At 44.4% G+C, this 17,435-nt stretch overlaps 2 protein-coding genes across 3 annotated transcripts; both read left to right on the forward strand.

The window, feature by feature from the left end:
- The first annotated feature begins 588 nt into the window (after positions 1-588).
- Positions 589-10,389, forward strand: LOC128619839 (coiled-coil domain-containing protein 171-like). Of its 2 annotated transcripts, none has more exons than XM_053644306.1 (24): positions 589-632; positions 1,159-1,341; positions 1,418-1,544; positions 1,787-1,961; positions 2,068-2,258; positions 2,379-2,525; positions 2,630-2,722; positions 2,888-3,048; positions 3,205-3,511; positions 3,755-3,875; positions 3,982-4,049; positions 4,156-4,245; positions 5,050-5,241; positions 5,410-5,577; positions 5,705-5,860; positions 6,067-6,631; positions 6,775-6,950; positions 7,080-7,232; positions 7,344-7,529; positions 8,264-8,409; positions 8,545-8,599; positions 9,434-9,565; positions 9,672-9,818; positions 10,035-10,389. In XM_053644306.1, exons 2-24 carry the CDS (start codon positions 1,190-1,192, stop codon positions 10,242-10,244), a joined length of 3,918 nt encoding a protein of 1,305 aa, XP_053500281.1. In that variant the 5' UTR covers positions 589-632; positions 1,159-1,189; the 3' UTR covers positions 10,245-10,389. The 2 variants fall into 2 exon arrangements, with proteins under 2 accessions (XP_053500281.1, XP_053500282.1); XM_053644307.1 differs by having other exon boundaries at positions 6,142-6,631.
- A 1,779-nt stretch (positions 10,390-12,168) lies between these two features.
- eif4e2rs1 (eukaryotic translation initiation factor 4E family member 2 related sequence 1) lies at positions 12,169-14,260 on the forward strand. The gene is made up of 7 exons (XM_053644337.1): positions 12,169-12,395; positions 12,521-12,602; positions 12,954-13,088; positions 13,239-13,343; positions 13,616-13,768; positions 13,871-14,007; positions 14,093-14,260. The coding sequence occupies exons 1-7, from the start codon at positions 12,379-12,381 to the stop codon at positions 14,130-14,132; spliced, it is 669 nt and encodes a 222-aa protein (XP_053500312.1). The 5' UTR covers positions 12,169-12,378; the 3' UTR covers positions 14,133-14,260.
- Positions 14,261-17,435: the final 3,175 nt, after the last annotated feature.

Below are 17,435 nucleotides of genomic sequence, written 5' to 3' on the forward strand. Positions count from 1 at the left end.
TTCTATTTCATTTCTACCGGACTATTCTCACTATCACATTGCTGTAAAACTTTAATTCCACCATAGGGGATTCATAAGAGCTGATCGTATCTTATCTTATTTTCCTACCATTTTAGTGTAAAGTTCTCTGAAGTAAATGCTATTTCTCATGTAAAGATCCGGATAGTGAGAAAACTCTCAATATTATTTTATGATTTAATTGAATGAATTTTATGATTTAATGAGTGAATAATATGCACATAAAAGCACACTGTGCACCACAAGCCCCAAATTTATGAGCCTGTCTAATTAATAATCACCTTTATATAGGTGAACAACAAGGAAAGCCTAAAAACTGTTACGTTTTATGATGAATGTCAAACCATTTTCTAAATGTATTTAGACTGCATTTAAGTAAAAAACTAAACAGATTTAGGATGTCTAATAAACGATACCAAAAAAAAGAAGTAAGGAAAGTAAATGAGTGTGCGCATTTAAAAAATGAGAAGGACGCCATATTTCCTTGTAGCGGTTATTTTCACAGGACGTGAGGCAATGGCGTACGCTTCTGGTTGCCTGCGAGCGGAAGTGACACCATCGCGTTTGTTTCGGAAGCGAAACGGCGTCAGATTTAAACGGACTGTAAATTTCAGGTGAGTGTTGATGGAATTATTATTTATTATAATTTGTTTACTTGGTACACATCGGCAGTGGAAAAAAACAGCGTTTTATCTTCTCATGGATTCAGTGCTTAAGTGACTGTGTGCAGGAAGACTGATGTTAAACTAATTGTTAAAGTTTGTTCGCTAGCTAAGCGGCTAATGCTAGCAGCAGCTCTATAGCGACCGTAAACAACAACACCACCACATCTGATTTAATTTATTATCAGAAAAACTGTTTATATTTCATATACGTTTATATTCACAGTTTAGTCTTTACTATAATAATGTCATTAATTAGCTAGCATTTTCTAAACTTTTTTATCAGAAAAAAAATGAAATCTATAAAACATTACTCTTACGTCACATGTAGTCAATCAGATGAGACACTGATTTTGGACACAAATGAAAACACCTCCATGGTCAAGAAAGTGTTCTCCTTTAACCTTCGATGTGTTGATTGTAAATAACGTACAGCTGTGTGTGTGTGTGTGTGTGTGTGTGTGTGTGTGTGTTTCAGATGAAGCAGACAGTAGCAGGACGCTGAGATCATGTCTGAGAACCGGCAGACGCAGCGAGGTGATGATGGAGCTCGTGACAGGACGAGACGCAGGGACGGTGGACAGAGTAAAGCGTCTCTACATGCGTCTCACCCTCACACCGTGACCCGCTCCACTCAGGGACATCGGCAGGAGATTGGCAGGTCATTGTAATGACTGGAAAGAGAAACAGAAACATAAATCACTGCACTGAGCACACTGACGTCATTCTCATTCCAGGCTGAGAGAGGCGATTGGTCAGCTGCAGACAGAAGGGCGGGGCTGTGACAAAGAGGAGGAGCTGAGATGGAGGATCAACCAGCTGGAGAAGGACAAGCTCGAGCTCAGCTCCAAGTACAACCAGGAGGTGATGTGTCCTCAGGAGCATGTGACTCATTTACACAACATGATGTACACACGCGTACAAGAACAATTTCATTTCGCTGTCGTTCTGCTTTGATGTGGGCAGAGCTAGATGGGTTTTTTTCTCCCATGCACCTGGGAAACTCCTTCAAACATGAATGCTCATTGCAGTGTTTTCAAAAGATTTGTCTCTGAAACTGACAGTTTTACTCTGTTTTGTGTGTGTGTGTGTGGGTGTGTGTGTAGGTGTCGGGTTACCAGGCTCAGCTCACTCGCTGTCGTGCCCTGCTGGAGAAAGGAGAGGCTCAGAGACAGACACTGGAGTATGAGCTCGCTGTGGTGAAAAGAGATGCAGCAGCTCAGAAAAGTCACTCTGAGGATAAGATGGCCGGCCTGATCACACACAACCAGCAGCTAGAGGGTACTGTGCGTGTGTGTTTGTGTTTGTGTGTGTGCCTCAATGTGGAGATGTGTCAGAGGGCCTATAATAGTTTAGCTCTGTTATATATGTATTGGTGTGTCTGTAGGCCTCAGTGCAGAGCTGCGTCAGAGGGCCTCTGATCTACAGAGAGCTTTGGAAATCACTCAGCAAGCTCGATATGATGATGAGCGGAGCCTCCAGTCAGAGCTGCGTGAGAGGGACCATCTGATTCACAGCGTTAGCACAGAGAGAGAACTGCTGCAGGAGGAGAACAGACGCCTGGACACACTGTTGCAGGTACCCTGTGTGTGTGTGTGTGTGTGAGAGAGTGAGAGAGAGAGCGAGAGAGAGAGCTAGAGATTGGGGCGGGGGGTTCAATTCAACTAGCTTTTGAATTTCTGTGTGTGTGTGTGTCAGGAGCAGAAAGACACACTGCAGGAGCTGAAGGACAGGATGGACAGTGTGCAGAGGGACAGAGACCGAGACGCCGAGGAGCTCAGAGTGAGGACTGCTGAGCTGAGGAAGAGTATGGAGCGTGAAGAGAGGATGAAGAAGAAGGTGGAGGTGAGACATCACACACACACGCGCACAGAAGATTAAGTGCTGCCATATTGTTAATGTTCACATAATTTGTAGTAAAGTGTATACAATTGTGTGTGTGTATGTAGACAGCTATACAGAGAGTAAAGGCTCTGGAGGAGAGTGTGGAGGCAGAGAGGGCTGCTCACCTGGAGTTCAAGGTCAGCGCTGAAGTCATTCAGGTACTGCCACGCCTCCATCACTGACTGACACATAGACCACGCCTACTCTTTGAGACTGATGGATACAGAGGCCATGCCCACTCTATTCATTGCACAGTAACAGTTATGCACTTTGTATTCTGTGTGTGTGTGCACATTTGTGCGTGCGTGTGTGTGTCTGTGTAGCTGCGTCTTAGGGATGTGGAAGCGGCTCTGTCAGTAGAGAAGAGGAATCAGGCCGAGGCTACATCCAGTCTGGAGCTGCTCAAACACAAGCTTGGAGAAGTGGAGAGAGCACACACACGAGAGAGACAGCGCGCTGACAACACACAACACACACTCACACTGTAAGGGTCACACAAACACACACACTCACACTGTAAGGGACACACACACACACACACACACAATCACACAGGTAACACACCTGTACATGACATGAGCTGAGTGCTGTAGTGTGATGTTTATTAGCACACACACTGATGTGTGTTTCGTGTGTATAGAGTGGAGCAGGAGTACCAGTACTCTAAAGCCAATCTGATTGACCAGCTGGAGAAAGCCAAGGCCGCCTTGGCTGATCTGATTGGTCAGATGGAGCGTGAGAAGGCGGAGTCAGCTAAGCTGACTGGTCAGATGGAGCGGGAGAAGGCGGAGTCAGCCAAGCTGATTGGTCAGATGGAGCAGGAGAAGGCGGAGTCAGCTAAGCTGATTGGTCAGTTGGAGCAGGAGAAGGCGGAGTCAGCTAAGCTGTCAGTTAGACTGCAGGAACAGGAGAGAGTTCAGATGGAGAGAGGGCAAGAACTCAACCTGGTACATACACTCATTTACTGTCACTCTCTCTCTCACTCTCTCTGTCTCACTCTCTGTCTCACTCTCTGTCTGTCTCTCTGTCTGTCTCTCTCTCTCTCTCTCTCTCTCTCTTTGTCTCTCTCTGTCTCCTTCCCTCCAGGGCTGTGTTCTAAATCACAGTGTGCACTACATGTACCAGTCACTGTTTTGGCACAATATTTATTACTGTATCATGGCTGTGTGTGTGTGTGTGTGTGTGTGTAGGTCCAGAAGAGGCTGGTATTTGTGGAGAAAACATATGAAGGTCTTCTCAAAGAAATTGAGCAACTGTTACTCCATCACCACCACCACCACCACCAGGGGGCACCACCCATCAACACCACTGGTGTGTGTGTGTGTGTGTGTGTGTGTGTGTGTGTGTGTGTGTTTGATATCATGATGTAATAAGAGAAGGAAACAGATTACTGAGTGTGTGTGTGTGTGTGCATTAGGAGATAAACAGAACCCGTCTGCCCTGATGGACCTCTTGAGAAGAGAGTTACACCGCTATCACACGGAGGTAAGGTAACAATCACTTAGTTAACAATAATAGTTAATAACAATCACTTGAGAGCTCACTCTGTGTGTATGTGTGTGTGTGTGTGTGTGTGTGTGTGTGTGTGTAGCTGAAGGACTTGGTGAAGGTGGTTGAAACTCTGAACAAAGAGAATAAAGACAAAGATGAGATCATCGCTGACCTGAGGAGACGCATACAGGTGTGTGTGTGTGTGTGTGTGTGTGTGAGGATGTGTGGGTGTGAGGGAGGGGCAAACGATTTTTGCTGACTGGACCATTGCACTCCCCATTCATGGCATAGACAGTAAAAGTGTACCTACGTCCGCACATAGTGTTGGTAAAGAAACAAGAAGTCTCTGTGGTTATGCAAGCCTGTGAACCCCCGGCAGAGTCCTCCAAGAGTGCCCTGTAGAATGCCGTGTTGTTTGTCTGTGCCCATGAGAAGACGATTACGTTGCTGCTGCATTCGCAGTACAGGTTCAGATTAGCTGGCGAGCACGGTACTGTAAGACATACAAAGAATTAATGATATGGTCAGTGGTTTTGGTGATTTTTACAACTCATTTGTTCCATGCGTCAAGTACAAGTGGAGAAACTTGATTGACAGGCAAGTATGTCCTCACTGGTGGGATGTTGGTGGTATACAGAGCCTGGGAGCCTTAAAATTTTACTGCTGGGGTCTTATGTAAAAATCACTGACCACACCTTTGACAGTCTGAGAGAGTGTGTGGTGATACACATTAATGCTTACGGGCAGAATGAAAGGTAGTTGGAGAAAAAAAAATCTGAGATAACAATACAAAGAACTTGCAATCCTAGCAGGAGTCTTTGGCCACACCAATGCTTCTGATTTTATCTTGTCTCAGTGCATTGTAAGCCCAGCTCTCGATGCTGTGAAGAAAGAGCATGTGTAAGCTAGACTACATGACTGAAAACCAGAGCTGATCGTATATCCTGTACTCCATTACCTCTGTGTGTGTGTGTGTGTGTGTGTGTGTGTGTAGGAATGTGAGGCTCGGTGTGTGTGTGTGAGTGAGGAGGCGGAGCGTCTGCGTGTGTGCGTTGCAGACGCAGCAGAGCAAGCGCAGATGGAACTGCAGAGCATCACACACCGCTGGGAGCAGGAGAGGGAGCAACACACACACTCCAAAACTCACATACACACACTCAGACAGGAGCATGACAGGGAGCGCCAGGTACACACACACACACACACACACACACACACACACTTACAAATGCAAAAACATATAAACCTGTATATAAGGAAGGTTATGTTACTGTATAGATGTGTGTATGTGTGTGTGTATGTACCTGAGCTGTGATGTGTAGTTTGTTGATCAGGTGTGTGTGTGTGTGTGTAGGAGAAGCTGACCTTCCTGCACACTCTGTACCAGCGGCTCCTCACTGGCTGTGTGATAGTAGCCCCGCCCCAGAGCATGATGGGTAGTTTTTCATGGGCAGAGCTTAGTATCATGCTACAAGAGCAGGCAGACGCGCTGACCTCTGACCTCAGCTCAGCCAATCAGAGGGTGAGAGGGTACACATCAGCCCACTGTGGGTGTGTCCCATAAGACACACCCTAGCCACTATATAGGTTATTCTGTGGTGATTGAACATATCAATGATATTTAATACCTGTGTGTGTCCGTTTGTTAGATTGCATGTTTAGAGAATGTGTGTGAGGGGAAGGAGGCGGCGCTGACAAGTGTGTGTGAGCAGCTGAAGCAGAGAGAGGAGAGCTGGATCAAACAGAGAGAGGAGCTGAACACACAACACACACACATGATCAACAAACTACACACCACAGCTCAGGTACACACACACACACACACACACACACACACACACACACGATCAACAAACTACACCCCACAGCTCAGGTACACACACACACACACACGGTCAACAAACTACACACCACAGCTCAAGTACACACACACACACACACCTGAACAACAAACTACACACCACAGCTCACCAGAGTGTGTGTGTGTGTGTGTGTGTGTGTGTGTGTGTAGGATCTGAAGAGTCGTTTGGATCACACTGAAGAGAGTCTCCGGGTTTCTGAGCGCTCTCACTCTGCCCTCCAACAGGAAGTGACTCGCCTTCAGGAGCTGGTGCGTGTGTGTCGCCGTGATGATGCGTCCCTCCTGGCAGCGTGCGCTATGCTGGCGGGGTGTGTGTGTGCGATGCACGGTCGCGTGTGTGCACTGGTGTGTCAGAAAGCCCTGCTGCAGCAAAGCGTGTGTGATTCTGAGTCTCTCCAGCAGGAAGTGAGCGCTCTACTGCATGCGCTCAGTGACCCCAGGGTTGAAGGTCAGAGCGGGGTCAGAGGAGGTGTGTGGAAGTTTAGAGTGCATGTGATTGCTGTGATGGCCGCCCTGCGTCTCCTCACTCTGTACAGGAACACAACCACCCTGCTCAGAGTTGGCGGAGGAGTGTGTGTGAGAGAGCTGAGGCTGAGCAGCACACACACTGAGGAAGAGGAGAACCAGAGAGTGATGAAGATGCTCACATCCTCACAGCTCTGTGTGATCTTACACACCTGTATGCAGGAGGTGCAGACAGAGCTTCAGAGAACCGGTGAGACACACACACACACACACACACACACACACACACACACACACACACACACACTTTTTTTTCTGGAGACCATCAAATGACATGGACATAACCAGTAACAATATAAACATCAGTACTGTGCGTGTGTGCGTGTGTGTTAGAGCACAGTGTCTTAGCGGCCGCTCGTTCCAGCTTCACTAAGCTGATTGAGAAGCTGCTGCCTGAGTCAGAGTCAGGTTGCTATGGTGATGTGGGGTCGTTGGCACGGCATCTGGGTCACGGATTGAACAACCTCCGCAAAACACACCCTCTCCCACTGAGACATGACACCAACAAGGTAGCACACACACCTACACACACCTACACATATATATATATACACACACACAGACGTACATGCATAGTTGCATGTTTATTAACTTGTGTGTGTGTGTGTGTGTGTGTGTGTGTGTGTGTGTGTGTGTAGGTCATGGTCTCTGCCCTGCAGCAGCACTTCCTGGTGTTTACTCAGCGTTTACACTCCACTGAGGTGGAGAGGAGAGACCTGAGGATCGAACTGTCACGCATGAAACGCAGAAACACACACACTCACAGTGATACGAAGGACAACACACACACAGTGGGTGCAGCACACACTCCCATCCTCACACTGTTTTTCGAGCTATAGCGATGGAGTGTGTAAACTTGTGTGTGTGTGTGTGTGTGTGTGTGTGTGTGTGTGTGTGTGTAGTGGTGTGTGCCGGTGCAGCAGTTCCACAGTGTGTGTGAGGAGTTGAGCTCGGCTCTGCAGAGGGAACAGCAGGCACAGTCTCTCCTGCATGAACAGGCCACACAGCTGCAGGAGCTCGGTGTTACCATGGAGACACATACCTCAGAACAGCTGGAAAAAGACCACACACTCGCTCAGGCTGTACAGGTGTGCGCGTACACACACACACTCACACATGCATACTTGCTTAGGCTGTACAGGTGCAGACACACACACAAACTCACACATGCATACTTGCTCAGGCTGTACAGGTGCAGACACACACACAAACTCACACATGCATACTTGCTCAGGCTGTACAGGTGCAGACACACACACACACACACACACACATGCATACTTGCTCAGGCTGTACAGGTGCAGACACACAAACACACATGCATACTTGCTCAGGCTGTACAGGTGCAGACACACAAACACACATGCATACTTGCTCAGACTGTACAGGTACAAACACACATGCATACTTGCTCAGGCTGTACAGGTGCAGACACACAAACACACATGCATACTTGCTCAGGCTGTACAGGTGTGCACACACACACACACACACGCATACTTGCTCAGGCTGTACAGGTGCGCACACACACACATGCATACTTGCTCAGGCTGTACAGGTGCGCACATACACACATGCATACTTGCTCAGGCTGTACAGGTGCGCACACACACACACACACACACACACACATGCATACTTGCTCAGGCTGTACAGGTGCACACACACACACACATGCATACTTGCTCAGGCTGTACAGGTGCACACACACACACTCACACATGTGTTGAGTGGTTCTCACTGCTGGACCAAGTGCTATAGTGCAGGACAAACATTGTAGAACCGTGTGTCTGTGTTTGTGTGTGTGTGTGTGTGCGCTTAGAGTCTATCTGATGTGAAGGCGGAGCTAAAGAGGAAAGACCAATCTCTACGGTTGCTAGGGAAACGGCTAAGTCAGTCACAGCAAGAGAAACAGGAGCTACAGCAGAGCATCAACAGAGCGGAAAACACACTGCGCATGGCAGCTAGGTAACATGTGCGCACACACACACACACACACACACACACAGTGTAAAGCAAAACTTACTGTGATTATTACATATTTAACAGTTGTCTCTATTGTGTTGTCTGTGATCACGTGTGGTGTTTGTGTATGTGTGTCAGGAGTAAAGAGTGTTTATCGAGCTACATCATGTCAGTGGAATGCAGATTGAGAGAGGTCAGTAATGTTTAGATCATTTTATTATAAAGACTTTTAGCATCTGTATTATTATTATAATTTATTTACTGTGACATGACGAAAGGAGTATGTTATTTTAATCGGAAGTTTGGGTTTTCCAAATGTCTCCATCAAAAGTAACAAAAACGGTCAAAAAGTCTACACTCAACATCCACTTTATTAGGAACACCTGTACACTTGCTCATGTATGCAGTTACCCAAAGTCATGCAGATACAGGTCAAGAGCTTCAGTTAATGTTCACATCAGACATCAGAGTGAATAGTCTGATCTCTAAAGTGTGACTTTAACCGTGGCGTGGTTGTTGGTGCAAGATGGGCTGGTCTGAGTATTTCAGAAACTGCTGATCTCCTGCTTGGGATTTTCACACACATCAGTCTCCAGAGTTTACACAGAATGGTGCGAAAAACTAAAAACATTGAGTTTGTGGGTGGCTGATGGGTAGAGAGGTCAGAGGAGAATGACTAGACTGGTTCGAGCTGCCAGGAAGGATATAATAACTCATATAATCACTCTTTACAACCGTGCTGAGCAGAAAAGCATCTCAGCATGCACAAAATATCAAACCTTGAGGTGGATGAGCTACAACAGCAGAAGACCACATCAGGTTCCTCTCCTGACAGCCAAGAACAGGTAGATGGTGATAACTGTGATGGATTGACAAGTGATGTGTGATGTGTGTATAAATCACAGAGATGGTCGTGCCTTCACCATGTACACACAGTCCTCACACTAAACACTCCATGTGTCCTACACACACCTCATATTAATACACACTGACTGTTCTGATCTGTGTGTGTGTGAATAACGAACAGCTAAAGGATCGTCTCCTCCTCTCTCACGCCACATCCTCACGAGACGACTTCATCCTGCACTTACCCACAATGCACCAGGACACACAGGGCTTGGAGCTGGACAGTGGAGGAGTGGAGATGAAGGCGTGTCAGGTGAGAGAGAGATTGAGTTATTGCATCACTTCCTGTTCCTGCATCACTGCTTTATTACTGTATTCAGCACACCTGAGTGTGTGTGTGTGTGTGTGTCTGTGTGCAGGCACTGGTGCGCAGTTTTACAGACGTGTACGAGTTAGCGTGTAGTAAGATGGTGTGTCTGGAGAGAGAGATCTCCTCATATCAGTCGCACATCACTGCTCTGAAAGCAGAGTTACACGACGCCTGCATACGAGAGAACCAGTGCTACGTGAGTTTATTATTATTATTATTATTATTATTATTATTATTATTATTGCTGTCTCTGTTTGGGATCCAGTGTTAAATGACAGAATACTCACCCCATGTTGTATAAGACGAGACTCCGCCATGGCGTCTGTGTTAATGATGATGATACCACGTGAGTATTAACAGGAGCGCGGTGTGAGTGAGTGTGTGTTGATTGTCTCTGTGTGTTTATCATCAGCTAATCGGATGTACTGACACGCTGGCTCCTCTTTCTGAAGCAGAGGGGAATTGTGGGATACCGGCTCTCAAGCCCAATGGTGTCGCAGTGAAAGATGTCCCCAGAAACATGCACACACTCCAAAATAAGTCCACTGTTCCACTGAAGAAGAGCAGAAGTGTGAAAAAACCCTTCAAAATCTCCACAAGTGCCTCAAAACCATCAACATGAAAAAACTCTGTTTCTCACTGAAATGCATTTTGTACTAAATTGTACTTTACTGTAGATTTTGCATTTTAGAAAATAAGAGCGATTGTTTTATAGTCGTCTGTCACTGCTGCTAATGACTGCTAGAAATAAACTATTAAACAGTCAAGACTCTTTCTGTAAAACACACAAATAGAAATATACAGAGTTCATAAGGACATTGCATTACATACGTTCCTCAGTACAGAACGGCTTCAACTCTTGCTTCAGGTCCTTCCACAACATTTCTATTGGATTAAGGTCAGGACTTTGACTTGGCCATTCCAAAACATTAACTTTATTCTTCTTTAACCATTCTTTGGTAGAACGACTTGTGTGCTTAGGGTTGTTGTCTTGCTGCATGACCCACTTTCTCTTGAGATTCAGATCATGGACAGATGTCCTGATATTTTCCTTTAGAATCTGCTGGTATAATTCAGAAATCATTGTTCCATCAAAGATGGCGAGTCATCCTGGCCCAGATGCAGCAAAACAGATCCAAACCATGACACTACCACCACCATGTTTCACAGATGGGATAAGGTTCTTATGCTGGAATGCAATGTTTTCCTTTCTCCAAATGTAACGATTCTCATTTAAACCAAAAAGTTCTATTTTGGTCTCAAGCATCCACAAAACATTTTTCCAATAGCCTTATGGCTTGTCCATGTGATCTTTAGCAAACTGCAGAAGGTCAGCAGTGTTCTTTTTGGAGAGCAGGGGCTTTCTCCTTGCAGCACTGCCATGCACACCATTGTTGTTCTGTGGTGTTCTGATGGTGGACTCATGAACATTAACATTAGTCAATGTGAGAGAAGCTTTCAGATGCTTAGAAGTTACCCTGGGTTGCTCTGTGACCTCGTGGACTATTCCCCGTCTCGCTCTTGGAGTGATGTTTGTTGGTCTCCACTCCTGGGGATGGGAACAATGGTGTTGAATTTCCTCCATTTGTACACAATCTGTCTGACTGTGGATTGGGGGAGTCCAAACTCTTTAGAGATGGTTTTGTAACCTCTTCCAGCCTGATGAGCTTCAAGAACTCTTTTTCTGAGGTCCTCAGAAACCTCCTTTGTTCATGAACTGACACACTTCCACAAACATGTGTTGTGAAGAATAGACTCTGATAGATCCCTGTTCTTTAAATAAAACAGGATGCTCACTCACTCACACCTGATCATCATCCCACTGACTGAAAACACCTGTCTCTAATTTCACCTTCAAATTAACTGCTAATCTTAGAGCTGCACATACTTTTGCCACTCACAGATATGTAATATTGGATCATTTTCTCAATAAAAAAAAAATACCCAAATATAATATTTTTATCTCGTTTGTTTAATCGGGTTCTTTATCTACTTTTAGGCCTTGTGTAAAAATCCTTTTTGGAATTTATGCAGAAATATAGAAAATTCTAAAGGGTTCACAAACTTTCAAACACCACTGTGTTTCTGAGAGCAACAAGTGGATAAAATTGAAACCATCAAGCACAATAAAAAATACACAGAACACACACACATACGGAGTTTTGATCCCAAACAGTTTTCTTCTTTTACCCTGCTAGAAAAACAACAGAAACCTTCATAGAATTTGTAATGGTTTTAATGGTTAGCTGATGGTTTATAATGGTATTTGTACAGGAAACCATTAGAATTTCTCTGATGGTTGCTATTGGGTTCTTTTTTCCATTCGCGCAGCGTTATCTGCTGTCAGTGTGATGAAGTGCATCCAAAACACAGTCGATAATAAGAAAAAGGAAACAAAAATATATATTTATACAACAAAGAGGAATGTCATTTCTATAGACATTATCATTACTAAAAACGAGATAAAGCAAGCATACTAAAACAAACCAATATACCGCAACGCAATATTTTTGTCCTCTTGACCTTCCGTATAGCGACATCCGTTACGAGGGGGGTTGCGCATGCGCAGTGACATGTTCGGTACATGGAGTTGTTAGCTGGTTAGCATGTTGTCTTTTTTGTTAACTATATTTTAAAACATGTCTCCAGAGCTGAATGATTTCCTGCTTTAGACTCAGCGGATAAAAATCTGAAACATTATTCTACATTTTTTATGACGGAAGTTTAACAGAAGGAGAACTACGCACGCGGACAGAATGAATCAGTTTGAGACGTGAGTTAGCCTTTAGCCGCGTATTACTATACACATCACTAATGTGCACGCGCTTTATGTACACCACCACCATTATTATTATTATCAGTATTAGTATTTATTTATTTATTTGTTTGTTTATACAGTTTGAAAGAGGAAGAAGCAGAAGAGAAGAGGAATGTGACCGACTCTGAATCTGTGAATAATAACAATAATAACCGGAGAAAGGTGAATATTTTCATTGTATTTACTTCACACACTGTTGTGAAAGCATGAAATGAATTTTTGTTATTGAAATATTCACTCAGAGCAGAAATGATCCTGATTTGTTCAGTCAGGCGACCAATCAGAAACCAGAGCAAAGCTACGTCATCAAATAACCTGCGCTCGAGCTGAGTTCAGTTTTATATAGAATCACACCGAGAGTCGACTCCAGATTCAACTCGACCCTCTGCTGATTCATTCCTGTGTGTGTGTGTGTGTGTGTGTGTGTGTGTGTGTGTGTGTGTGTGTGTGTATGTATGTGTGTGTATGTATGTATGTATGTATGTGTGTGTGCGTGCGTGCGTGCACATGCAGACAGTAACCCCAGCTCCAGGTGAACATCCTCTGCAGTATAACTACACGTTCTGGTACTCGCGCCGGACCCCCAGCAGACCAGCAAACACACAGAGCTATGAACAGAACATCCGACAGATCGGCACCGTTGCCTCGGTCAGTGTGTGTGTGTGTGTGTGTGTGTGTGTGTGTGTGTAGTGAGAAACAGACAAAAGCAGCATTACAAACTTATTTTGTTAAGGGATGAATGTATTTATTTAGCTGTCATTTTGTATAAGTGTGTAAATTGTGTGTGTGTGTGCACAGGTGGAACAGTTCTGGAAGTTCTACAGTCACTTGGTTCGTCCTGGAGATCTGACGGGTCACAGCGACTTTCACTTGTTCAAAGAGGGAATCAAGCCCATGTGGGAGGTTTGTATGTACGTGTGTACGTGTGTATACGTGTGTATGTGTGTACGTATGTGTATGTGTGTACACAAATGCAAGTTTTGAGACATTTGGCTCAGTGCCCCGCCCATAGCCTCACCGGGAGGCACGCCCAGCAGCAGCACAGTGACATTTCTGTAGTTATACAGATTTTGTGAGTGTGTGTGTGTGTGTGTGTGTGTATAATCTCTGTATGAGTGTATATAACCTGTGTGTGTGTGTGTGTGTGTGTGTGTGTGTGTGTGTGTGTGTGTTAGGATGAAGCCAATAAGAATGGAGGGAAGTGGATTATCCGGCTGCGTAAGGGTTTGGCGTCGAGGTTCTGGGAGAACATTATCCTGGCAATGTTGGGAGAGCAGTTCATGGTGGGAGAGGAGGTGTGTGGCGTCGTCGTCTCCATTCGTTTTCAGGTCAGAGTTCAGCGCCGCCTCCCTTTTCTGTTTATTACCAAATAAACTTATAATGTTCTAAACGCTCCTCTGTGTGTGTGTGTGTGTGTGTGTGTGATGCAGGAGGACATCTTGTCCATTTGGAATAAAACAGCGAGTGATCAGGTGACGACGTCACGCATCAGAGACACACTACGCCGAGTCCTGAACCTCCCTCCTAACACCATCATGGAGTACAAAACACACAATGACAGCCTCAAGTATGTGTACACACACACACACACACACACACACACACAGAGTGTATATTTGTCTGATCTGGTTGTTTCTCTCTCTCTGTCTCAGGGATAACTCCAGCTTCCGCAACACAAAGATCGCTGTGTGATGACCACACACACACACACACACACCCCATCAGGAAGAGGCTCCACCCGTCTACAACATTCCATTCCTGTGGAAAAAAATTTTTTTTTTCCCTTTTAATGTAAAATATAATAAATGTGTTTGCTTACAGTCCCATGTGTTCTGAGAATTGTTTTATTAACGCACAATAAAGCAAATAGCGTGTTGGCGATGGTGCGTGCAGGCGAGGGCGCGTGTTGGTCAGCGGTGTTCTCAGCGCTACACTTGCTCTTGCTTAGAGAACGTAGATGGAAGTGATGAACACTGAACCTCTACCAGCTCCTCTTCTACTGAACACTTCATCTTCTCTCTTTATTAAGTCAAAAGTCCCTTAAGCCCTGTGCTGCACTGGGTTCTCCTGTCTGTGCTGCACTGGGTTCTGCAGCGGTCAGTGGTCAGTCCGGTGTGTGACGTCGTTGGTTTGAGTCTCTGTGGCTCATGTAGATGGGCGTTGCCTCTGGGTTGAGAGGTTGCTGGTTTGAACCACAGCCAGGACTCCAGGAGGTGAGTGTAGACAGTTCAGGAATCAGAGGAAGGATGAGTGATGTGGAAGGTGCAGGACGGCAGGACGGCCGGAGGGCGTGACCTTGGGGGGGGGGTAATATCCGGGCAGCTGCCACCCCCAGAGTCAGAAACTGAGAAGAAAGGGGCTCTGGAGCTTAAAGAGAGAGGTTCGACTTAGTTTTCCATAATATAGAGAATGATGAAAAAAACCTATGACCCTCACTTTTTCTGCGATTCTCCCACAGCATTTACTCCAACCACCTGTTCCACACACTGTTCCACACACTGTTCCATTCCACATCACCCATCTCATCCCACTCCACTCTTCTCCACCAAGTGCTGGGACAAGCTGGATTTGAACCAGTTGCCTCTGAGGCACCTAGGCGAGGCTTTTACCACAAAGCCACCAAATCCCACACCAATATGAGGCTCTCATAGCACCTTTGTCTTTTACAGTGACACCTGCAGGGCAAGAAAACCCCAAAAAGTCTCTTTAGTGTTCTAAACTCAGTAAATAAAGAAACATCCTCTCATGTTCAACTGCTTTTATTTCCAGCAAAATTCTTAACGTGTAAATATTTATATTAATATAAAAACATTCAGTTTAGACATAAACTGAAGAAGTTTCAGACGTTTGAGGAGCAGAAATGAAATAATGAGTCCCTGAACAAAGTGGAGGTTGAAATCAGAAGGAACAGTCAGTATCTGGTGGTCTCCAGCTGCTTCAAGTACTACAGCGCATCTCATCCTCATGGACTGCACCAGATAGGTCAGGTCTTGCTGTGAGATGTTCCTCCACTCTTCCAAGAAGGCATCTGCAAGTTCTCCATCATGTCTGGGGGGGACACATGGTTACATGTAATTTTCCACCGCGAGGACGATCAGCTGTCCTTCCTGTCTCCCTGTAGCACTGTCTTAGGCGTCTTACATTAGAGACATTGCAGTTTATTTCTCTGGCCGCATCTGCAGTCCTCATGCCTCCCTGCAGCAGGTCACGCAGGTGAGCAGGAACCCTAGACATCTTTCTTCTGGTGTTTTTCAGAGTCAGTAGAAAGGTCTCTTTAGTGTACTAAGTTACTACTACTATATTGTAACTGACATTAATCACCTACCGCCTGTAAACTGTTTGTGTCTTAAGGACTGTTCCTCATGTGCAATAATTGTTTATGGTTCTTTGAACAAGCATGAAAAACATTGTTCAAACCCATTCCAATAAAGATCTGTAAAGATTATTCTGATTTTACAAAATGATCTTTAAAATACAGTCTCCTGAAAAAGGAACGTTTCTTTTTTTGAATTTATATTATAATTTTTTAAAAACTTCTTTTTATTCCATTTTATCAAGTGCAGCCGTACAGTACAATTAGTAATTCAGTGATATAGCACAGGTATACAAGTCTTACAGGGCAGTCCATGTCTTCCAATATCCTCTGAGTGTCCACACATATTTCCTCCTCATGGGACAAAATGGTAAGTACGGAGTTACAACCACCAAGACAGTAAATAGATAAAAATCAATCAATCAATCAAAAAAGACAAAAATAGAGGCACAGTATTAATTAATAAACAATAGTAATGCGTGAATAACATCAAGATGGCATTCAGAATTAGATGACAAAGAGAATCTACTCCGACTCCTACAACAAATCACATGAGAAAATATGAGATGATCGCGGCCCATTTAATTGAAAATATTTCTGTTTTTAGTTGTAATTTTGCAGTTATATATTCCATGTAATAAACATCCTTCACCCTTTCCCTCCATTGTGATGTCATGAGGGGCTACGGCTTCAGCCAGGAGACCGTAATCATCTTCTTAGCTATTAAGAGCAAGATTCTCAGTAAGAATGTCATATTATTGTTCTCCACCTCCTCCGGAAGTAATCCCAATAAATAACAAGATGGTTCTAAAGGCAGTTCTATATGTAAACATTTTTTAATTTCATTTTGTATGCTTTGCCAATATTCTGTTAATTTTGGACAGTCAAAGAATATGTGTGTATGGTCTCCCACCAGGCCGCAGCCCCTCCAACATTGATCTGATTTGTCTCCAAATTTTGAGGTAATAAGGGGAGTTCTGAAAAATCTCATCTTGACTTTCCATTCAAATTCCCTCCAAATGGGGCTGTTTGTTATTTTTTGTCCCTCTCCGCAAGATAGTGCCCATTTTTCATCTGGACTGATGGTATTCATCTCCAGTTCCCATTTTTCCTTAATGTCCAAACTATCATCCTTTAGTTCTTCTTGTAAGATCTTATATATGTGTGATATGATCTTCTTTTTAATGGTTCTTTTGATTGTTAACATAAAAAAACATTCTATATTGGATGGCGAAGTGCATAGTTTATCCCATTCTTTGTGTGTCTGTAAGTAATGCCTTAGCTGCAGGTATCTAAAAAAATCATGGGCTGCCAAATTATATTTATGTTGGAGCTGCTCAAATGACAATAGGACTCCTCCCTCAAATAACTGATCTAACATAATTAGACCATTTTCTTCCCATTTTTTGAACCCTGCATCTAATTTGGATGGGAGAAAGTCAGTATTGTGTATCTTCATTGTTCTAGAAATGAATGTGGGGAGTCTTAGCTTCTTTCTCACACTTGCCCATATCTTTAAAGTGGTTTTAACCCATTGATTGCTTTTTTTTTTTTAACTTTCCAAATATCTTGGTGCATAAATGGAACTGTGTCTAGAGGGACAGTGGAGCATTGACTCTGTTCCATGCCGACCCAAACGGCATCTTTATCTTGAGAAATCCAGGAGACAATTTATCTAAGCT

The sequence above is a fragment of the Ictalurus furcatus genome, chromosome 15 (genome assembly GCF_023375685.1).
Source record: "Ictalurus furcatus strain D&B chromosome 15, Billie_1.0, whole genome shotgun sequence".
Classification (NCBI taxonomy): Eukaryota; Metazoa; Chordata; class Actinopteri; order Siluriformes; family Ictaluridae; genus Ictalurus; species Ictalurus furcatus.

Bases quoted from the DNA above. Each gene is read 5' to 3' on its own strand.
- eif4e2rs1 (XM_053644337.1), top strand. The intron at 12,603-12,953 runs GTGAATATTTTC...GTGCACATGCAG, and splicing joins ACAATAATAACCGGAGAAAG to ACAGTAACCCCAGCTCCAGG. The intron at 14,008-14,092 runs GTATGTGTACAC...TCTCTGTCTCAG, and splicing joins ACACACAATGACAGCCTCAA to GGATAACTCCAGCTTCCGCA.
- LOC128619839 (XM_053644306.1), top strand. From the start codon at position 1,190: ATGTCTGAGAACCGGCAGACGCAGCGAGGTGATGATGGAGCTCGTGAC. The intron at 3,512-3,754 runs GTACATACACTC...GTGTGTGTGTAG, and splicing joins GAGGGCAAGAACTCAACCTG to GTCCAGAAGAGGCTGGTATT. The intron at 4,246-5,049 runs GTGTGTGTGTGT...GTGTGTGTGTAG, and splicing joins ACCTGAGGAGACGCATACAG to GAATGTGAGGCTCGGTGTGT.